Raw genomic sequence first — 24,373 nt, forward strand, 5'->3', positions numbered from 1 at the left:
ATACTTTTTAATTACAATATAATTATAAACTCTAAGTGATGCAAAGAAGAAAAATTAACGTCATAGTATGAATCGATGGTCAAATTATTTTACACACACGCATTATTTCAATACAGAATATTTTTTTACGGCGATGAACTTTTTAATATCCGATATAACGTATCGCGTGTAGGTCTGTTGCAATGTTGCTCGTAAGCGGTCGAATCGATTATTTTTTTATTTAATGTCTTTTTGTTTTGATGACTCGAATGTTCTCAGCAACAAAAATAATTTCTTCAGGTGGTTAAAGCTCTTTTGAAATCGTTGAAGATATGTAAGCAACTTTTAGATGTCTGATCATTTTTAAAAAAATATTTGATCACTTAAATAATAATATTTTTAATTTATCTTTATTTGATCAGTCTCGAATATAAAAATAGTGTTGTAAAATTTGGACATAAATACATATATATTTTACTGGTAGGTATTTATTTTGCAAATGTGACACGAAGTAATCTTTAATTTTTCTAAGATTCTAAACAATAAACGACACGCCCATAAAAAATTTAGAAAATATATTAAGCGTAGCTCATACAATGTGCCGTGCCAAAGACCTAAGACTATAGTATGTATGTACTAAGTAGTAATGTATGGCAAGACACATACAACTTAGCGCTGCCTTTAAAAACATCACTTACTATATGTGTTTTGTTTTTATGCTGAAGCGAATTTAAACTTCACGGGTCTTTTAATTTAAGATCTCAATGACTGGGTCTGCATTGTTAATATAAGAAACAGCGAGTTATATCATCTTAAAGTGCAAAATAAGCATTAATATGTATAATCAAGAATGATTTAGTGCAAAACAAATCAATTATTTTATTAGGTAAATAATTACAGGATGAAATAAAACACAAATTATACCCCAATTTTATTCCTTTCACAGAAGATTTTCTATCACAGGCTAACGTGTAAGATATCGATTAACTAGATACTTTTATTTAGATCATTATCAATACGTTCGCTTAATTTTTTAAAGTCTCGAAAACGATTATCACCAAGGAACATTGTTCATGAATATTACAAAAATTTCATAGAAAATATATATATTTTATGTTGATATTATCGAAAACTAGGAGCATACAACTTAAAATTACACAAGTCTAACTATTACGTCAATGATAATATATCAAAGTACAATATATTTTGGTAAAAAAAAAAACAAAACTTAAGTAAATGAGAGATTACATTAAAATTGCTTATTTAGAATGCAGCCTCGGCACCTGGAAGAAGAAAAATATTTTTAATGAGCTTTTCAGAAATGTTTTGCATAAACAAAAGAAAAATCGTATATAGTGTGTACAAAGACATAAAAAAGTAAAGTAACAGCCCGCAAATTTCCCACTGCTAGGCTAAGGCCTCCTTTCCCATTGAGGAGAGCGTTTGGAACATATTCCATCACGCTGTTCCAATGCGGGTTGGTGGAATGCACATGTGGCAGAAATTCGATGAATTTAGACACATGTAGGTTTTCTCACGATGTTTTCCTTCCCCGCCGAGCACGAGATGAATTTTAAACACATATATCTACACAGTGGTGCTTGCCTGGTTTTGAACCCGAAATCATCGGTTAAGATGCACGCGTTCTAACCACTGGGCCATCTCGGCTCCAAATTAAAGACATGGCGATGAAAAATTTAAAGAAGTACACTACGCACACTTGATTGTCATTTTGGTTGTGTTTGTAATTTGTACAACAATGCTGTTTTCTTCTTTCGTATGCCAAATGAACGATGTCAGAAAGAGAGTAGTGCTTACCGATATAGACTAACTAAACAACGAACCTAAGTATTTAAAACCAAAGATCAAACTGTATCGATTCCTGTATAATTTATTATTTCCATTTTGAAATAATCTTGTCCGAGATGATTAAAAATAAAATCAATCTACAATGTTTTTTTTTATGAGTAGATTAAGACTTGTCAAATATTTTATTAAAGATGCAAGTGACTCAGTTATACCAACCATTACTTTGATTATTAACTATGGAATTTCAAAGACCAAATATTTTTATGTCAATTATTTTTTTTTGATGGTATAGGTTGGCGGATGAGCATACGGGCCACCTGATGGTAAGTGGTCATCATCGCCCATAGACAATGACGCTGTAAGAAATATTAACTATTCCTTACATCGTCAATGTGCCACCAACCTTGGGAACTAAAATGTTATGTCCCTTGTGCCTGTAGTTACACTGGCTCACTCACCCTTCAGACCGGAACACAACAATACTGAGTACTGTTATTTGGCGGTATAGTCGATGCGTCATGGTGACGCATGATGATATGTTAGTCATGTCTTCCAGTGGATCACTCACCCTTCAAATATTTAATACTGATGTTAGGAGTCCAGACGAGCTTGCACAAAACATGAGAAAGTGTATACGAGTATTCTGGCTTTGACGGTAAAATATGTGATGATTACAATTGACGAGAACTCACTTAGTTATTCCTGTGCATCCTAACTATCGCTGCGTCGCTGGTGGAACACAGACCGATTTTCTTGCAGATGTCCTTGGTGCCGAATTCTTCGATCAGGTGGATGACACCCTCGCCGTATATCTCCAACATTGTGTGACACTGTTGTAAACATTTTATAGTTTAGAAAGTGGTAGTAAGAAAATATATGATATGAAAATTATTTTTACTAGACTGCTATTGCTGCTTAAATAAATAAATATGAGACAACATCACATACATTACTCTGATTCCAATGTAAGTAGCAAGCACTTGCGTTATGGAAAATCAGAAGTAACGACGGTACCACAAACACCCAGACCCAAGACAACATAGAAAACTAATGATAATCTACATCGACTTGGCCGGGAATCGAACCCGAGACCTCGAAGTGGCGGACCCATGAAAACCGGCACACACACTTGACCACGGAGGTCGTGTGGTGTCGTGACTTAAGAAACAGTCCCATAACATCATGACTGCCAATATCAATGTGAGATAACTGACAGTTAATTTAAAATGTGTTTAATATACATTTCAATGGCATCATGTGTAAAAATCAAATCATCTTCAAGTTCATAACAGCAATGATGTAGTGTTGGTACCGACCCGAGCGTTGTACTTGGCGGGCAGCGCAGAGCAGGACTTCTCAATGACGTGTACGATGTTTCTGTCCACCTTGTCGTTGCTGAGGACCTTCTTCACAGCCATCACCACTGTCTCGCACACGGCGCAGTCGAGGATCTCCTCTGTTTGGAAAAAATAACTTTTACTTAATTGCCATTAACTTGGGAGCCACTGAAGAGTCGAGATGGCCCAGTGGTTAGAACGCGTGCATCTTAACCGACGATTCCGGGTTCAAACCCAGGCAAGCACCGCTGATTCATGCGCTTAATTTGTCTTTATAATTGATCTCGTGCTCAGCGGTGAAGGAAAACATCGCGAGGAAACCTGCATGTGACAAATTTCATAGAAATTCTGCCACATGTGTATTCCACAAACCGCATTGGAACAGCGTGGTGGAATATGTTCCAAACCTTCTCCTCAAAAGGGAGAGGCCTTTAGCCCAGCAGTGGGAATTTACAGACTGTTATTTGTATTTTTTGTCACAAGACAGATCCAGGAGTTTACGCTACGCTAATTTCTCAAGTTTGGCCGTATTGGAGTTGTTCTAAATATATTTTTACTTCACCTTTGAATTTTTTGAATGCGGTGGGGTCGCACAGCTTGAGTTCCCTGCAGACCTCGTCAGCGTTGAGCTCCTGGGCGAGCAGGCTGATGACCAAGTCCGCGTACTTGTCCACGAACTGGTCGCACTCGCTGCGGACGGATTTCGGCATGTGCTTGCATACACCGTGGACTATCGCCTTAATTTCGTCCTAGAGCAAAACATTATTACGTTAATAAAATCATAAAAAAAAGAAAAAAAATTCGAACAATGTATTATCCCATATAAATTATTTTCTGTTGTCTTATTTAAATGTTGATTATAAACACAACTGGAAAGATTCATAAATTTTTGTTCAATTTAATTATCTGGTTGCTTTGAAATCTAGTTTTCTCTCCAAAGGACGGTTTAACTAGTCTAACTAGGCCGCTCACGAATTATCTTAGTAATTGCGTAAGCTATGGCAAAAATTTCCTCCAGCTTGCTTCAGGCACAGACTAAAAACTAACAGTTGCACATTTTCTTAATGTCAACAATAATAACTAAAAAAATGCATTGACTTTTTTTAATACGAGACAAAGAAATAAAATTAAAAAAAAGAATACCTAAATTTATTTCTTAGTAAAACGATTCGATCGAACTATAAACGAGCAGATAATGTATCTGTACATTCATATATGGAAGTAAGTAAAATAAAATAAATATAAAAAAACTCACTTCATTATGCTTGTCTTTGATCTGGTCGTCGATTTCCTTCAGCACAAACTCGCAAACGACGCAAACTGTTCGCTGCGAAGACACTTTAATGGGGCGACCGTTCTTGGTGTTGTCTGGTATTTCGTTCGTCACTGAAGTTTAAATTTTTATCAAAATTATCAATTACTATAAAAAAACAATTTAAATGTAATAAAGATGGCGATATTTTACCAAACAAAGAAAGATACATGCTATTACAAATATATTGCATTGACTATAACTTCTAATCAAAACAACAGAATACGGTATAGTTCGACACAACTTAGATGTCGCATCGGCAAAATTCGTAAAATCGATCACATCCGAATTAAGTACGCTATCCCAAATTATCAATATTTATTTCTCATGTGAATATGATCTTTGCACAAACGTAATAACTTGGAATGTCATATGACCTAATATATTCGTCAATTTGACGCGTCGATTTACTGGCACTTGCTGTCTCTGACGCGTGAATCAATAGCGACGAATAGCGTCGAATGGCGCGATAGGGAGCTATTTCTATTGGTTGTGTAAATCGACAGTAATCGGTTTTTTTTTCTTTCCATTGCATTTTCCGATGCTACATCTAATTTGTGTCGTACTATACCGTCATCAAGTCATTCGAATATTGGTTTCTTTAACAAATAACATTTATGTATAAATGTATAAATTGAAACATACTAATATCTCCAAGTCCATTTTCAAGCATTTCCTTAGGCAACATCGGGTGCTTCCTGTTGTTCCTGTCGCCTCTCAGACTCGGGTTGCTGTGGTACTTGTCGATAGACGGGTGACTGAGAGCCAGAGGGTCGGTGTGTTTCTTATCATCCTTGCACAGTTTTAGGTAGACGCATATTTCTTGAGCATTGAGGTCTGCTACGAGCATCTCGACGAGTTGGTTGGTGTACGTGTCGACGAAATCCACGCATTGAGTGCGGAGTTTAGAAGACAGGTGAGTGCAGAGACCGTCGAGGGCTCTGCGGATACTCTCCTGTAAAATTTGATATTTAAGTGACCAGGCTATTTGACTGGGTTTTACAATTCATTTTATATTATTTAGTAGAAGTTATGGAACCCAGTAAAAGTTGTTTTTTTTTATTTCTAGTTCATGTTTGTCGAAAAATATCATATTAAAAATTCCACACAACAATATGGCGCTGCAATGGGGTCGGTGACATCACTTTGCTGTATTTTAATTTGTGGTACATGTAGTAGAAAAGCAAAGTTTACAAGAAAGTGACTTCATCATAAGCCCGGCCAATCAGGAGCGTTTTGTGTCACGTGACAACCGTTTGAAATTATGCATTTTTCTTTATTGATTTTTGAATAAATTAAGTATTATTTTCAACTTGCGTTAGTAAATAACCATTTTTACACTCATAATATACACTGATTACAATAATACAAAATTTATTTTTCGCATTTTCAAATAGCCTATTAAAGGTAACATATAAATACATTATTTTTGTAATTATATTCTAGTACATGAACATGACTACAAATTCCATTATTTACCAGTGTTTAAAAAGAAATGAATAAACTAACCTCACTGCGGTTATTCTTGAGCATAGTTTCGAGTTGTTCCACAGCGAACAGACATAGCGGACAGTTTGACTTCTCAGAGTTGATGGAAACGCGACGAACTTCCTCCGTTTTCGCACACAGACCGAGAGCGGGACATACCTGTTAAGTAATTTATATTATTTACAAGAACAACACGTAATAGTATTTCATTAAATTGTTTTAATTATGCCAGTTGTACATTCGGTGGTCTATTAAAGGAGTCTGAGAGTCTGTACCCTATTTTATTTTTAGAAGTTAACTCGCACAGAATTACACATAGCCAATGATATTCTAATAAACAGATATGTAATACCCATACTAAACAACAGAAATAAGTGTGCCGCGCCGGGGACCGTTTATTTTACATTTCGTTAAAAGTAAAAAGGATAGCTTGATAAAAACAATAAGTAAAAGGGATAACCAGATGGTTTAATTACACAAAACGTATTACTACATAATTATGATATATTATAACGTATTACTGGCATAAAGTAAAAAAAAAGTAAAGTAACAGCCTGTAAATTTTCCCACTGCTGGGCTAATGGCCTCCTCTCCCTTTAAGGAGAGGGTTTGGAACATATTCCACCACGCTGTTCCAATGCGGGTTGGTGGAATGCACATGTGGCAGAATTTCGATGAAATTAGACACATGCAGGTTTCCTCACGATGTTTTCCTTCACCGCCGAGCACGAGATGAATTATAAACACAAATTAAGCACATATATATATAGTGGTGCTTGCCTGGGTTTGAACCCGAAATCATCGGTTAAGATGCACGTGTTCTAACCACTGGGCCATCTCGGCTCTAATGGCATAATTATGATGAAAACGACTAAAGGAAAACGTCCCAATTAGGACGTTTTCTAGTCTTCACTTTTTGCGCGTTAATGACATATCTGTTTACTAGAACATCATTGCACATAGCATAATTTTTTTTTTTTTATATATATTCTAATTATTTTAAATGGGGTGAGGCAAATGTGAGGAGAAATGATTGTAATAAAGGCTACCAAGGCTAACAAGTGTCATTTGCTCATCCAAACTTAGAACAGGTTTAATGTCAGGTTAAAATGGTACCAGGACGGCATAAGAAGCGAGAGGCGGAGAAATGATAGTAGTAATAAAGGCTACCAAGGCTAAGTGTCATTTGCTGATCCGAACTTAGAACAGGTTTAATGTCCGGTTAGAATGGTACCAGGACGGCATAAGAAGCGAGAGGCGAGGGGAGTACTCACGCTGGCGGGGTCGATCTCCTGCACGAGCAGCGCGATGACGGCGGGCCCGTACTGCGTCACGAACTGCCGGCACTCGTCGTTGATGGACTGCGGCAGCACGTCGCACGCCTCCTCCACCACCTTCTTTATGGCCTCCTGGTACATCGAATAGCATAAGTTACGAGAAACGTATATATAATTTATAAAATAGACTACAAATTATTTCACTGCACCAATTATGAGCACTATGGCTAAGGTATTGTGAATGGGTAAAAGAAGACTATACATTATTATGAAATTAAAATAAATTATATTAATATTTACGTCGTTTTTTTTTCGTGTAATCACCAAAATAGCAAAAAAAATTCCGCACATAATTATCCAACGTAATTTTAAATTATGTTCGAATTCTTATCTTTAAAATATTGTTACAAATAAAGTAATAATTTTATTAAATTGTTACTACTTAATATTTAGTTTATATAAAATGTTTGAAATAAGCCTAGCCTCTAGCCTAAGTGTCACACTGAGGTCGGTATAAAATGGCATAATGCAGCTACTGGTTTAACGGTACAATTTGTTCGGATATACTGTTATTGTAAAATATTCTAAGAAATAACAACGAATATAATTTTAAACATAAACACAGAACAATTCATAATTTAATGTACCAGGGCTTCATAACTTATATAGAGGATCATGTTCCAGTATTGCTGAGTTGTCGCCTGTTTACAATCGTCAATTACCATTGAACTTACCTCATTATTGTCGTCGCTGAGTTCGACTTGTACGTAGTGCAGGAAGTACTGGCAGAAGGAGCACCAGGCGCCCGCCTTAGGAGTCGCGACGAACATCCTCTCTATGGGCAAGACGGGAGAGGCAGTCGTTTCGGTTCCTAGGATTTGTACACTAGCCTGTTTCTGCAAACAAATCAAAGGAAAAAATTACTAATGTCACACATACACTTACAGTCAGTTAATGTATAAATTACCAGCGGTTTGGAATGAGTAGACTTTTATTTTCAAGATGTGCCATGTTCTACGTACTATTTAATTGTAAACGAATTTTCTGAGAATCTTTGTCTAGATGGCCCAGTGAGAGTCGACATGGCCCAGTGGTTAGAACGCGTGCATCTTAGCCGATGATTGCGGGTTCAAACCCAGGCAAGCACCGCTGACTCATGTGCTTAATTTGTCTTTATAATTCATCTCGTGCTCAGCGGTCAAGGAAAACATGAGAAACGTGAAGAAACCTGCATGTGACAAATTTCATAGAAATTCTGCCACATGTGTATTCCACCAACCCGCATTGGAACAGCGTGGTGGAATATGTTCCAAAGCTTCTCCTCAAAGGAGGCCTTTAGCCCAGCCGTGGGAATTTACAGGCTGTTGTTCTTGTTGTTGAATTTTTTGAACTTAAATATTCAATCATTTTTTAATTACGCAACGCCACTACGAGTGTTTAGTACAGTTGGTGTACGGCTTAATGCTTATAAATGGAATTCTGCTATAAATTATGCTTTATAAATATTTATATCAAAACAAAGTTATTGGTGACAACTAAAATCGTAACCTTAAGATAGGCATATTTTTTTTTAATCAATTGTAAAGCATATGAACTCGTTTCACAGCGTAACGTTAGTTCGATGTGTGAATTTTCACTAACTTTCTGCGTCGTGTAGCTGTTGGCTTCGTCTTCACCGATGTGCTTAGGTGACATGGTGATGGCTTTGACCGCCAGTTCTTTGGGCAGCAACGGCGCGATGGTGGCGTCGGTTTTGTTCGTGCATATGCCGATGAAGCCGCAGATCTCGTCGGGCTTCAGCTCCGACACGAGGTAGTAGTAGATGACCGAGTGGTACTGCTCGACCAGTTGCAGACATTCCGATTTGAAGTTGCCCGTGTGCTTGCAGAGACCTGGTAGACCGTAACCATTATCTTAGAATGTATTTTGACATCATGTTAGATTATCTGATTTGATTATATTAGGAAAATGTTTCTTTCGCAAGCACCCCTGATTCATGTGCTTAATTTGTCTTTATAATTCATCTCGTGCTCAGCGGTGAAGGAAAACATCGTGAGGAAACCTACATGTGACAAATTTCATAGAAATTCTGCCACATGTGTATTCCACCAACCCACATTGGAACAGCGTGATGGAATATGTTCCAAACTTTCTCCTCAGAGGGAGAGGAGGCCTTTAGCCCAGCAGTAGGAATTTACAGGCTGTTGTTGTTTGTTGTTGTTGTTTCTTTCGCCGGTTCTTTTCAGGTCTGAGGTATTATATTCCAAACCTGTGGTAGATTTTCGACTATCAATAAGGAAGTGTAAGCACTACCATTTTGAATGACGAATTTTGACTTTGACTTGTCTTTGAAATCCCAATCGAATATTTAATATCAACAATTATAATTATAATAAAAGGATTGATTGTACCAGTTGATGGTTTCTTTTTCTACTGAAATACTTATATCCACATTGATATTACTTCTAAACTTCAACTAGCAACCTCGCTAACATATAATAGTTTTATATGTTGTTTGCGTATCCATAGGGAATATTATAAATTTCATCATGAGATATCGACAAATAAACAATTGTTGTAAACAGCTGTAGTCGGTTTACGCTATTTGTCTACATGTACGACGCTGAGGATTCCAAGAATATCGTAAAACTAATTACCAGAAATAATGTTGATACATTTTTACGTACCGGTTAGAACTTTATGGAACTCAACTTCTGAAGTGTTTGCCACTAACGTGTCTCGCATGTGTTTTACGACCTGCTCGCAAAACTCGCACGGAACATCACTAAACAAAAATAATATTCATAAATATTAAAAATAGAAAATGGGGTCTAAAAATATGGGTTTTATCACAATAATGATGACTTGATTATGACAAACATTTAATAACGTCATATATGTATGTATAATGTATTTATATGTATGTATGTATGTATGAATGTAAGTATGTATGTATTTATTGTTATATGTACGTATGCATATTATTGAATATTTATTACTGTTATTTATTTTTGTATATGTTTAGGTTGTATTTATTTAAAGAGTATTTAAAATTGCACCACCATAAACTGTCTTCCAAACACAATTCTCTAACCCAAGGTAGTCTGGAAGAGATGGCTAATAAGCCATAAATAAGGCCTCCTTTTGTTTCACCATTAGCTTATTAGTTTGTATATTCTGTAATCGTTTGTAAATGTCAGAAAGGACCATCCTAGAGCACAGCCTCAAGACATCTATACATAAACGCGACATCAGAGTCGCCGAGGCCGTGCTCTCTCTGATCAAACGCGGACCAGGACCCGCTGGATTGTAGTAATTCGAACACATATACTGCTATATATTTTTATTTATATATTATTTATTATAGTTTATATATTATTTTTATTATATATTATTTATTATAAATTACGTATATATTATTTAAAAGAAAAAAAATATATATCAGTGTGGGCCACGTCTCCCAAGAAGACGACAAAAATGATTTCCAGAGAAGATCTGCTGATGTTTAGTATAAAATATAAAACGCCAAAATGTAATTGAATATAAAATGTAAAAAAGGCACGGGCATCTGCGAGCCTATGGATGTTGTATTTTAAATAATAATAAAAAAAAATCGTTTGTGATTGTAATTGTGGTGTACAAAAAAGTGTTAAATAAATGAATAGTGGCAATAATATTGTGGCAAAAATATATTTATCATAGAAACATACTCGGTAGATTTCACATCCTTCAGCTCGTCGGGGAAGGTGTAGAGGTTGTGCGAGTGGTAGAGGTGGGTGCACTGCCCGCTGAAGTGGCAGATCGACTGGGGCGTGAGGTCCTTCTTCAGTGCCTCGATGATGTTCTCGTAGTACTTGAACGTTAGCATCGAGCAAGAGTCGGAGAGCGATCCCATGTTTTGACACACCTTTGAATAAATCGAATCGATTTAAGTCGAGATGGCCCAGTGGTTAGAACGCGTGCGCGATAATTGCGGGTTCGAACCCAGGCAAGCACCGCTGATTAATTTGCTTAATTTGTCTTTATAATTCATCTCGTGCTCAGCGGTGAAGGAAAACATCGTGAGGAACGCTGCATGTGACAAATTTCATTGAAATTCTGCCAGATGTGTATTCCAGCAACCCGCATTGGAACAGCGTGGTGGAATACGTTCCAAAACCTTCTCCTCAAAGGGAAAGGAGGCCTTTAGCCCAGCAGTGGGAATTTACAGGCTGTTGTTGTTTGAATTAATTTGTTAACAAATCAAATATATATCAATTTTAATAGTCAATTTTCAGTGTGAGATAATTTTTAATCAAAATAAAAATTGCAGACATAAAGTGACCTTTATAAAAGTCCAATTTACTTAAAATTTAATCTTTACAAGAGAGTTTCATGGCTACGTAATTTTTTGCCAAAAATCTATGTTACATTTTGAACCAATATTACTAAAATACTATGTTAAAATCCATAAAAATCAGGTGCAACTTTCCATAGCTGTTTTTCGAGTTGAATACCATTCAAACGGTGAGCCAATTACACAAAACAAATATATTATACTACTGTAGAACGAAAACTGAGCGACGTGGTCAAGGAAGTTACGTCACCATTCAGACGTATTAAAAGCAAGGGGAGTTCATCAGTGGTAGCAAATTTGTGACTGTTTTTATTTTATTGGTATATAACTGACAGTTAATCTTTATTAATTTTAAATGTTTTAGCGAATGATCGATTATAACCGTTCAAGGAATTGTTTATACACATGATTCTCATTTGATGATAAAAAAGCGTGGAATTAATACCTGTTGACTTCCAGGCAGGATACATTAATTTTAATAATTGTATTAACTAACATGACTGTATTTTTTTTAAATGTTGAAAAAGAGTAACTACCGAGTTTCTTGCCGGTTCTTCTCGGTAGAATCTACTTTCCGAACCCGAGTAGCTTCACTTAATTGTTAAATGACAATTCAAAAGTAAATAAATAAATAAATAAATAAATATGAGACAACATCACATACATTACTCTGATCCCAATGTAAGTAGCTAAAGCACTTGTGTTATGGAAGATCAGAAGTAACGACGGTACCACAAACACCCAGACCCAAGACAACATAGAAAACTAATTGTAATCTACATCGACTCGGCCGGGAATCGAACCCGGGACCTCAGAGTGGCGTACCCATGAAAACCGGTGTACACACCACTCGACCATGGAGGTCGTCAAGTGCTTGTAAAAGCCCACTTGAATGAACTATATTTTGATTTTGATTTTGATGATCACAGAATACATACTTGCAATATTCCGACGAGGAAGTTTTCGTAGCTGGTTTCGTCGAACCTCTTCCTGACAACGCCGACCGATCTTCTGCAATTCGAACAATCTTCCCTGTGCTTCAATGTTGCATTCTGAAATTTAAATCGACAGATTAGTATATTACATGCAAACGTCAGTCGTTTTTTTTGTAATTTTACTTGAAATATTTACAAACTGTACCCATATATCCCTTTTCGTCAATAACTTGGTTGCAGCGACAAAGCTCTCACAAATCAATGAAAATAAAATTTCTTTATAAAGTCTTTACCCATGTCTTGAAAACAATTTATTAAATACTTAAATATTACATTCATTCAACAGATTATCATCAAATAGTATCAGATGAAAAGTACGATACAAAAGTAAATTTAAAATACTTATGTCATTTTACAATAATTCTTGTAATATCTAAGGAAGAATAAAAAAAGTTCGCGAATATTTTACAATTGAAAGAAATTGAAATATTTTACTTATATAATTAGAAGAAAAAAAAAACGAATAAATAGAAAAAGAAACATTTACGAATCGTACAAATTATTGCAATTCAGTTCGAAATGGGCGTATCATTCACCTTCCAAGCTGTTCCAAAGTTTTACATATCAACAATTTGTACTTACGTATTCCTCAATGAGTTTGTCGATGTTGGCGTTGTTGCAGAGCCCCGCCACGGAGCACACGGCGTCCGGGTTCATCTCCGACGCCAGGGTCTCGACCAGCTCGGGTACGAAGTCGTCGGCCAACTTAATGCATTCCTTTGTCACTACCTTGATGGGAATCAGTTTGCATTCACCTTCAAAGACCTCCTTCAGTTCTTCCTGTTGAAATATACTTCAATTAGTAAAATTAATATAATAATGTTTACATTTCTCTTTATTAAGATTGTCATGACGAAAAATTCGATATGATTTAAATTATAAGAAACAATTATAATAGCATCGTGACAGATAAGTATCTCATTTCTGGGCTTCATCTCTCATATTGCGGATACTGTTTGGAGCATATTCTACCACGCGGTTCCATCCTCGATTGGGTGGATGGATTTTAATCGACATTTTTTCTCGCGATGCCTTCATCCACCACGGACAGCGAAAAGAACGATAAGAACAAATAATGACATGAACAAATTTTACTTGGTGGTAGGGCTCTGTGCAAGCCCGTCTGGGTAGGTAACACCCAATCACCAGTTATTCTACCACCAAATAACAGTACTCAGTATTGTTGTGTTCCGGTTTGAAGGGTGAGTGAGCAAGTGTAACTACAGACACAAGGGACATAACATCTTAGTTCCCAAGGTTGGTGGCACATTGACGATGTAAGGAATAGTTAATATTTCTGACAGCGTCATTGTCTATGGGTGATGGTGACCACATACCATCAGGTGGCCCATATGCTCGTCCGCCAACCTATTCCATAAAAACAAAACAAAATAAAAAAACAATGACATTTATATTCAAAGTTGTCAGCTGACGTCGGTATGACCCGCCCTGTGTTTTTGTTAGTGCATAGTATATTGGGTAATGGCATATTTATATTTTTGAAGTCAGCTTAAAAATATTGTTTCGATTAAATTCAATGCTAAAATGAAAGAAAACTGATCATGTATTCTTAACATGGCGTCATCATCTGAGTAATTCGATATGATTCATACGAAACAGACTTTAATGGAGCAACGAAGGATATAATATCTACTTATTATATATACATTGTAGACATTTGAATTATGAGTAAACCAAAGTTAATGGATATGTTTAATTTAATTTAATTATTTTAATACAAATTGATTCAAATTCCATTTAAAAGAAAATTACCTGAATATTGATTCATTTGGCTATTTAAGAATTTTCGAAAATATACTAAAAAAATTATAATAATCTTATAAACGTGTAAGTGACTCTGTCAGACTCTCTTTCACAACCAAACAGCAGAATCTAATTTGACGAATATGAAGTAAACTTGAACTCTAAGGGAGGACAAGGCTACTATTTTGCCTAGCACGTGACAAACATGCCGTAAACAAGTCGAGCGAAGCGGACAACGGTACGATCGCGGTTATTAATGAAATCAACATCGATAATTTGACATTAAGCTTAAATCTCTCGTATGATAGCTCACTTAATTATTATTCTACAAAGTTATTCAGTTGCAATTGGACCATATGATTTTAGTAACTACTAGCAATAAACATTATCATTGTAATAAATATTTACTATGATTTAACGTCCCTTTATCTTCGATCAACAATTGTCGAAGCCCTTTGTAGGTGTTTCTTATATGCTTTGTTTTAGATATGAGCTGTTTAATTTTTAGTAATGTAAATGCTTTCGATTGCTTTATTGGTAGTAGCTAGAAAATTTTGATATAATGAAAACGTTTTAAGTTTGTATCAACTTACAATAATTATATACGCATTAAACGTTTGTTTTTTTTGTGGTAATCTCAGGAATGGGCAGATTTGAAAAATTCTTTCATTGTTAGATAATCAATTTATCGAGGAAGTCTATAGGCTATGTATTGTTTGGGGTTTTTTTATGGTATAGGTTGGCAGACATACGGGCCACCTGATGGTAAGTGGTCACCATCGCCCATAGACAATGACGCTTTAAGAAATATTAACTATTCCTTACATCGTCAATGTGCCACCAACCTTGGGAACTAGGATGTTATGTCCCTTGTGCCTGTAGTTACACTGGCTCACTCACCCTTCAGACCGGAACACAACAATACTGAGTACTGTTATTTGGCGGTAGAATAACTGGTGAGTGGGTGGTACCTCCCCAGACGGGCTTGCATAAAGCCCTACCACCAAGGTTCGGACAATAGGAGCGAATCATGACCCGCAGGAGACACGATCGGCCGTGGCAGGGTTAAGACATTCCATTACATCAAGAATGGAGTTCATTAATACTCTTATCGGTCATTGCTTTACATTAAAGCGAACGGGTCACAGATTATAAAAACAAAACAGACATCGTTAACAATATAAATATCTTGTTGTAATTTATTTATTTTAAGTATTAGTGCAAATCAATTTTTTTTTCTGATGTGTGAATGTGTAGGCATATGAAAAGTTTAAACAGAAAATTCCTTTTGCTTTTTTTAAGGATATTTATATCCAAATATTGGCGGCGTTCGCTCCGTAATTTATTGAAAATTTGCAAGCATTTTTTTGTCACGTAAAGTTTTGCGTTTACAAATTGCTCAAAACCTTCACTATACCTAAGAGTACAGGGGGCGTTTTCCCAGCAATGGGAAAGTTACAGTAAAGTTCTTTTCTAAAACGATAGGCTTTTTTTAAAAAACAGTACAGCTTCCAATTTATACAGTTGCAAAAATATACCGGATGATTAGAAAGGTGTAATAAAAACTGAAATTTGAATAATATACGAGTTCGTTTTTGCAGTGAAATTTCTTTTAGTAATAAAAACACCAGGGATTGTTATTCACCTGAGTCTCATTGCTCTGTAGCTGGTCACGAGCTTGGGTCACCATGTCCTTGCATATCTTGCAGATGCCGTCGTTGTCCTCAGGGAAGGTCATCTTGGACCACACTCGCTCGACGCAGTGGTGCGTCGCCCCGCATTCTCTCCCCGTGCTACGAATAACAAACAAAACAATAATAACGCAATCAGTAATTCTGGAATTACACAAGTACTTATTCTTGAATCAACATTTAATTATTCTAATGAGTACATTCCCCGAAAACGACACTTTCGTTTCAAAGTACGTCCTCTAAGAACGACAAATTATAGAATTTTCAATAAACTTGTTTACAACTACGGTACAGTTTTCTATGAAAAATTAAAAATTCTTCATAAAAAAGTTTTATGACGTGAATTCCGCGTAAACAATGTTTTTTTATTTTATTTTCTATTTCTATGAATCAATCATTCTATTCTGTGTCATAGGATGCCTATGACACTATAGATTTACATTTCTACACAGTCATTATCAGTCGTTAAAAAAGCGTTAATATTTTTCGAAGATTTTGATATTGTTTCATATCACCTAGTGATAAGTGGCCAACAAGGTGCCACGAACCATTGGCGACCAACTAAGCTTGTATGCTTCTGCTTATATTTGTACTGGCCAACCCATATTTTAACACAGAACGCAAGAATTGCTATTTGATAGAATACCTGATGAGTGGAGTGCCTACCCAGACGAGTTTACAAGGAGCCCTACTACCAATTTACCTTTATACATTTTTTAAAGATAAACATAAAGGAAATCTATAAAATTCAAACCTATAAAATATACCAATATAACTCAGATATGAAAATTAATTCGTCTTATTCAAAGTTTAAAAATGTCAATAGCTATTCGCTTGTATATCATTTTAATATAAATTTGTAAATGCATTTAAATATGAAACTAAAAACTGCATAATCGAATTAAGTACAGAAATTTGATCACTTATAAAGCATAACATTTGTCATGATAGCGAAAATTTACGTAAACAAATAACATTGACTAATCGTAACGAATGCGATTATAAACAGCTATTGGAATAGGAGGAAGTTACACCACTACGCCTTGCGGTCAATATTATTGCAAACGTCATGTTTATTAATGACAAAAATGTATGTCTTTGCAACGGACATACTATCATACAGCTACGGGCAGGAAAAATGGAAGAGAATCGCGTCTGTGTAAGGAAATATATATGAAAGCGTAAATAAACAAATAATACATTTATTTATTTAAGACATTTACAACGTTACATCACTTTACATCATCAGCCTGATTTTGTCCACTGCTGGACATAGGCCTCTCAAAGTGCACGCCACGTGTACAACGTTTTACATGATTATTATTGTATAATTTTTTTATAAACTTAAAGGAAAAATGTATCGTAACCGCGAGTCAGAACTAGTTTTGTATACAGTTGTATACAAAACTAGTTCTGACTCGCGGTTTTACCTGCATTGTCTAATATACATTAAATAATTATGTACCTACCTCGCATATACGTACGACAAAAATAGAAAAAAGTATCATTTTAGTTTTGGAAAACTGTAAAAAACACACTTATTTCATAAGACTGTTATTTCGAAATCATTGACAGACAATTCAATTTTATTCATTTGTATATATAAAGAAACCGTCATGGTAAATACAAGGCGGAAAATAATGACCGTAACATATTATGAGCTCGTCACACGTCAAAGATTATTTTGTTTACATATTAGTTTTAATCAAATCAAATTAATTTTATTCAAGTAAACATTGCAATTAAGCGATTTTAAATTGTCGATAATTAAACACTACCACCGTTTCGGAAAGCAGCCTCTAGCGAGAAGAAAAGAAGGAAACTGTAATTTCACATCCCGCCTTCTGTGAGCTTATATACACTATAGGTATATAGGCTATAGGTATCTTTAGGATACGATATGAATTTTCATGTGGTTTTCATCAATAAACAGAGTGATCCAATAGGACGGTATATCTCATATATGCGTATTTAGACATATATGCATATTTATTTCTAGTAACTTGATATACGGATTCATCCCAAGTTCTAAAGTCAAAATCTATCCCGATAAAAAGATATTGGGTTTTTTTTAGAAGAAATCCCAATAACAGCCCGAAGTCTTGCTGTTGGAAATGCACATTTATTTGACTCGGGTATCGAAGATGAATAAACTAAGGCCCAGTAAATAACGCACACATAAATAAATGTTGTATATTGGAATCAGGTAAGCTGTAATACTTACCACTGTAATACGAATAATAATAAGTATTTTTTTAATAATATTATTAAGGCCTTAATCGGATTATTTCGTGCGAATATAGACAAAAATCTTATCTTAATATTTGATGGCCATTAAATGATAACATCCACATGCAGGAAAAGCTGGGGGCCGAAACTGTTATAAATACTTTTATTTTTCGAATAAAAAAATAAATGATTTCATATTTTATTTATAATATCGAATGATTTAAAAACAGAACTTATCGTTTTATATACCTATATAGGATATACTTATGGATCTTACCTGAAGTTGCTGCACCAATAAGACGGTCCCCAAGTACATTTCGGTCCTCCTACGAGCTTCACTAAAACCAAAAGCATATCTTTAATATTATGATCCAACAAATCTTGTTCATACTATGGTTTTCTAGGTTCAAATACTATTGGTTCGAAAGAGGTTTCTAAATATTAATAGTACACTCTTTGGCCTCGAAAAGCAAGTCGAGCCGTTGATCCTGCCTGATTCCTTTGTGTAAACAAATCGAGCTAAACGAACAATTTTACTATTAATTTATTAGGATTTAATTTACTTAATTATGAATAGGAATATAATATAATAAATGACTATATATTATCGAAGCTTACCTTTATGTTTGTTTGTTCCTTCAGCATCCTTTTTCTGTTATAAAAAAATACGATTAGCTATAACTTATATGGAAATTCACATAATATATAATTCGCATATATGTGTGTACTTACGGCTATGAGGTTTTTCAGCTTATCGTTGTTGCACATGCCTATAAGCTTGCACATTGTTTCTGGGGTGGTGTCTGATTGCAGGATGTGCATAACATAGCTCTCGAGCGATGCTGTATTTTGCTTGCATAAACTCCTAATAGCTGGCGACGAAAGGTCACTACACGCGGACCTCACACTGGTCGCCACGTAGTCCTATTAGATTTAATTCTTATTAGGTACTTTACTTACAAATCTTATTAAAAATTAAAATATAGACATCGAAATTTATAGTTCGGTAGTTCACTAATATTTCTTCTTGCTATTTTAGCGGTAGCAATTATTCAAAAAGACAGATATATGTTTATCGAATTCAATGTAAGTATATTACTGTTACGGGCTAACTCGTCATGTACATGCTAAAAAAATGACAACTGTATAGTACGACAAAACTTAGATGAAGCATCGCCAAAATTCGTAAAACCGATCACATCCCAAATTACCAATATTTATTTCTTATGTGAATATGATCTTTACAGAAACGTATTAACTTGTAATATCATATGACATTAATATATTCGTCAATTTGATACGTCGATTTACTTGCACTTGCTGCCTCGGATTGAACTGACGCGAGAATCTATAGCGACAAATAGCGTCGAAAGGCGTAATAGGGGGCTATTTCTCTTGGTTGTAGAAATCAGCAGTAATCGGTTTTATTGAATTTATCGATGCTACATCTAAGTTGTGTCGTACTACACCTATTAAAGAAGACATAAATTACAAACAAGTATTCCGATTTCAAACAATAATGCATATTAAATCTTGTATTTATTCGAAGTCGTAAATCTCAGGAATGTTTATCATGATTCTTTCGTCGATATGAACAAGCTATCTTTATGTATATTACATTGAATTTAGACATGAGTACTGAATAAATTTCATTTGTGCAATTATTGACATGTATTTATATCACAATAAAAAATAATGACTATCATACTATTTTTAAACGAGCGGAAACACTTGCTTTTCTTATCACATACACAACAGTGATTATTAAATATTTTAGTTATTTAGGTTAAACCGTAAATTTTGGCTATAATTTTCTCGACTTTATCACGCTTTCAAATAAACGTTGCGTTATAATATCGTGTATTTCATTTAATCCTGAACTTTATTTATATATAAACTTATTGTCAATACGAATGCAAATAACTAAACTTTCATTTGTAAAAGAGCATTTTATTTGATCGCCATTAAAAATATTTTTACTATTAGCTCACGATCCATAGCATAAACCACGATTGATAACGAAATAGCAATAAAGAAATGAATAAAATTGTGATTAATATTTCTTAAGCGAATTGGCAGAATAACTGACCGCTAATTAATAGTTCATACCGTGAATAATATCATTGTCGTTACGGTTTTCATCTTGTAACAGAATAACAGAAACTTATAAATAACTACATTATTTACTAAAATAAAAAAATAAAAAACATTACCGTGTATTAAAAGAAATTTTTCATCTGTATTTCTACTCTGTAACTGAATGTAATATCTTTTACAATTTACATTGTAAATAAAAATTTCGAATGCTGGATATATTTGATTATTTCGAAACCATCAAAATGACCGAATATTATACTATATAGATGCATCTTGTAAATTAACTTATCTTTGGTTTTCGCGGGTATATTTTGACTACAAAAATATCTCTTTCATTATATTAGTTTAATAAAAATTTGGCGAAAACCTACTTGGATATACTGAATTTCTTAAAACTATTTTTTCGAATTCGATACATTTTTGATGAATTACAATAATAAAACAAACAAAACATTAAGAAAAAAAAAATCTGTTGACAAATAGAGACGAAAAAGGTACAGAGAAAAGGTAAAAGGAGTGTTCAGTTTCGAAGTAGTGATATCCAACGAGTCGCCCCTTCGTTGTTTTACCGTGAAGCTATTGCGTTTTAAATTAATTATATACCCTGTTTACTTATACGTCTTCCTTATACACTGCTATATACGTTACCTCGTTAATCATGTCCTTGACATCTTTAAGCTGTCTGAAGAGACGTATGATCCTGTCGGATTCATAGCTTTTCTTGATGTCTTCGTGTTGGTGCTCCCATACTGTGCCGATGCAGTGCTGCACCGCACCGCAGGCTGCGGCACGCCTAGATACGTTGATTAATCACAGATTACAATTCAATGATTCATGAATATATGATTAAACAAACATATTTATATTGCCAAAATTTGATAGCTTTATTATATTTAATAAAATAACACACACGACCCCTTTAAGCAATTCTGTTTATTATTAAATATAAAATTATATTAGATTTTCCAAGAAATATGTATGGAATAGTAACATATACTCAGAAAATTTATATTCAATGTTTAATATAATAAAAAAAAATCGTAGATAAGCCAAATATATAAATTATTAATGTAATTATATTTCTTTCTTACGTCAAGTTTTCACACCAATAATCAGGACCTTTGGAACATTCTTTTGGAATTTGCCGGGCAGATGACAAACCTACAAAAAAAATTTTTAAAGCTAACAAGAGTTGAAACAATAATTATATATAGTACTGTATAAATAAACAATTATATAGAACATTTAAACTATCAACTGACAAATATGTTCATAATATTCTAACATTATTTTAGAAGATAACATGAGATTAACTTTATTTTAATATAAATTATTACGAGTATATTTAAAAGGTCGCTATGTGTTTTTATCAGTAACAATAAGTCAATAACATTATATACAAAGTTTAAATAGAGAACAGATAATGTTAATGTTACTATTTAAATCCAGAATGTAGTAAGTAACATAATTGTGAAAACTAGACAACTTATCAATATAATAAAAAGGTGCAGTTTATTTTGATGTTGTCACATACGATGTAGGAGACGTGAAGGTGATTAGTTGTGAAAGCATATTTATATATTTAGTGCAAGAATATGAAATTCACGCTTGTCACATCAATAGTCTAAATATAAATTGTATGAAGCCGCCAAGCCAGCTACTTGTAATGATATTATATACTAAAATCTTCAATGAAACAAACTATTTCTGTTTTAAGTTGTATATATATTGAATATTACAAATATATGACTTCTTCTTTAATATAGACAGATTATTTTTCGTTAGTAGATAGAAAATTAAGAACTCTATCTATCTTCACTAATTATTCTTGCAAGATAGAAAATGACGTCAAAATATCAAGTCATGTAATGTTGATAATATAATTTGAACATATTGCGTTTTAGAAATCTCATTAATTTACTTTTATCAGCTTATATATTGTTATTCTAAATAGGGCATTGATTCGAATGATCTGTAAGTACAGAAATAAAAGAAAGTAACAAAAACTTATTCAATTTAGAATGTTTTATTTTTTTGGTAATAAACTACAACAAGGGCGGCCTAATAATAATAACAAAGGTTATTGCTATTATATCAATACTATATGTTTTGTATGTATGTTAGACGAAAACTGTGATAATTTTAACTATTAAAAAAAATGTTAAGTATATGTTTCTTGATCTATTAACATACAATTAGCTTTACAGCAATCTTATTCATTTTTCACTTAAAAAATATCCATTGAAATAATGTTCAATGAATCCTATATCATAATCTTTGTTACGTTATGTGTAAGATACACATAACATAACAAAGAAATTAGTTCACAACTAGTGTGCAATATATATAATCACATATAATATTTATATTTGTTGGTTCAATAGTCAATTTTTCAATTATCATTTTGCATAACATGATCCCCTTCTGTATATGCAGATCACAGGAAATTGAATATTGTATTAAACGGTGAGTAACTTCCGAGACAATAATGTGACTTGAAAACATTATTTGTGACTCACAATTTATCTTATATTATAATAATAGGTATACTAACATAAACACATCTGTTCACATAAATGTAAAAATTAATATTAATCTTGTAAACTTTTGACCTTCAGACGATAATATATTCCACTTGAATGTGCTTTAAAAATTGAATTGTTTATATTAAACTGAAGTATGTTGTCTCCCTATGTTAGTAAGGAATTTAAAAAAAATGTATGTCAAGTACCTACTAGTAAAATTCACAATGTCCAAAATATACGGAAAGTGAAATTTACAATCTTATCTATCAACAACAAACTAAGTATTTACTATAGTGATAAAAATAACTGCTGCTTGCTTCTAGGGATGATCGATATTCATCGATGTTGAAGAAACATCGATGTTTCGCTGGAAAACGTCGATGTTTTGACATCGATGTTATGACTTCAATATCATCGACACATCGATGTTTTATGAACAAAAATATCGAAGAAAAAAATCAGCTACATCCACAGCTTCAGAAAGGCTTTTTTCTAAAGCTGGCCAACTCCTTTATCAACAGCGGAACCGACTGAAGGGAAAACACCTGTCTAAGTTAATTTTCTTACAAAGTGTCGCCAAGAAATATTGGGATCGTTAACATTTTTGTGCAACTTTTGTATAAAATAAATAATTTTCATAAATATAATAGTTTTTTTTATTTTATACCGAAAACATCGATGTTTAACACATATCGATGTTTTCGAATCGATATTTATCGTACATCGACATTTTTGATTCGATGTTAACATCGATGTCAACATCGATGTTTTCCAAATATCGTACATCCCTACTTGCTTCATACTAATATCTACACACAATTAGATTTTTCAGAATTAATAAAATTATCTATATCATCAGTTATCGATGTAACCTAATTTCAAATAGGTTTTTTTAATAACAAAATTACCACAATATCCAGCCTAACATATAAAACTATTTTGACTATAGAATAGTTTGGTACAACATGATATTTTTTACTTTTACAATGTTGGGTGTTCATATTTAAAAACTTTTTACTATTAAAGTAATTCTTTTGTACAGTAAGCATTACTAAACCAACAACAAGTATTTTATAAGTTCTAATAAAAAACAAACTATTTTTGTACTACCTGCTAAAAACAAAAATATGTTTTAAAAATTTCCGTTTACTCTTTAATCAATTATAACAAATAATTATAATAACGTTTAATACGTAACAAATAATACAGGTTTAAAGCTGAGAAACTATTGCACTACGCTAGTTTCTTAACATGACGTGAAATAGCGTTTTTGCAAGGACAAGAACAATAAAATCAACAAGTAATTAAACGCATGCAAAAAAATACTCACTTGAACAACAAAAGAATAATATAGAGAAGAGACAAACAGCGAGTGCGTTTGTCATATTGAACGCTTATACTTTAAATTTAAGTGTCCACTTTCGATCTCCGTTGTAATAAGACTAACAAAACAATATACCGAATAATTTTCACTTTGTTTCGTGCGAAGTTTATTGCGTATTGATTTGATTTGATAAACAAATGTCAAGTCACT

The 24,373-nt window shown here is 33.7% G+C and overlaps 1 protein-coding gene across 2 annotated transcripts; it reads right to left on the reverse strand.

The window, feature by feature from the left end:
- Nucleotides 1–897: 897 nt before the first annotated feature.
- LOC124531671 (prosaposin) lies at nucleotides 898–24,363 on the reverse strand. 2 transcript variants are annotated; one of them, XR_006966603.1, is made up of 21 exons: nucleotides 24,170–24,363; nucleotides 21,406–21,475; nucleotides 20,963–21,107; nucleotides 18,950–19,141; nucleotides 18,836–18,869; nucleotides 18,495–18,555; nucleotides 15,943–16,090; nucleotides 13,116–13,313; nucleotides 12,477–12,590; nucleotides 10,913–11,109; nucleotides 9,890–9,987; nucleotides 8,844–9,094; nucleotides 7,937–8,098; nucleotides 7,200–7,334; nucleotides 5,947–6,084; nucleotides 5,083–5,392; nucleotides 4,381–4,511; nucleotides 3,688–3,874; nucleotides 3,105–3,244; nucleotides 2,357–2,618; nucleotides 898–1,262 (listed from the first exon to the last, which is right to left on the reverse strand). XR_006966603.1 is itself a non-coding variant. In XM_047106160.1 (21 exons), exons 1-20 carry the CDS (start codon nucleotides 24,222–24,224, stop codon nucleotides 2,481–2,483), a joined length of 2,904 nt encoding a protein of 967 aa, XP_046962116.1. In that variant the 5' UTR covers nucleotides 24,225–24,363; the 3' UTR covers nucleotides 898–1,262. The 2 variants fall into 2 exon arrangements, 1 of the variants encoding a protein (XP_046962116.1); XM_047106160.1 differs by having other exon boundaries at nucleotides 2,481–2,618.
- Between the last annotated feature and the right edge of the window lie 10 nt (nucleotides 24,364–24,373).

The sequence above is a fragment of the Vanessa cardui genome, chromosome 8 (assembly GCF_905220365.1).
Source record: "Vanessa cardui chromosome 8, ilVanCard2.1, whole genome shotgun sequence".
NCBI classification, from domain to species: Eukaryota; Metazoa; Arthropoda; class Insecta; order Lepidoptera; family Nymphalidae; genus Vanessa; species Vanessa cardui.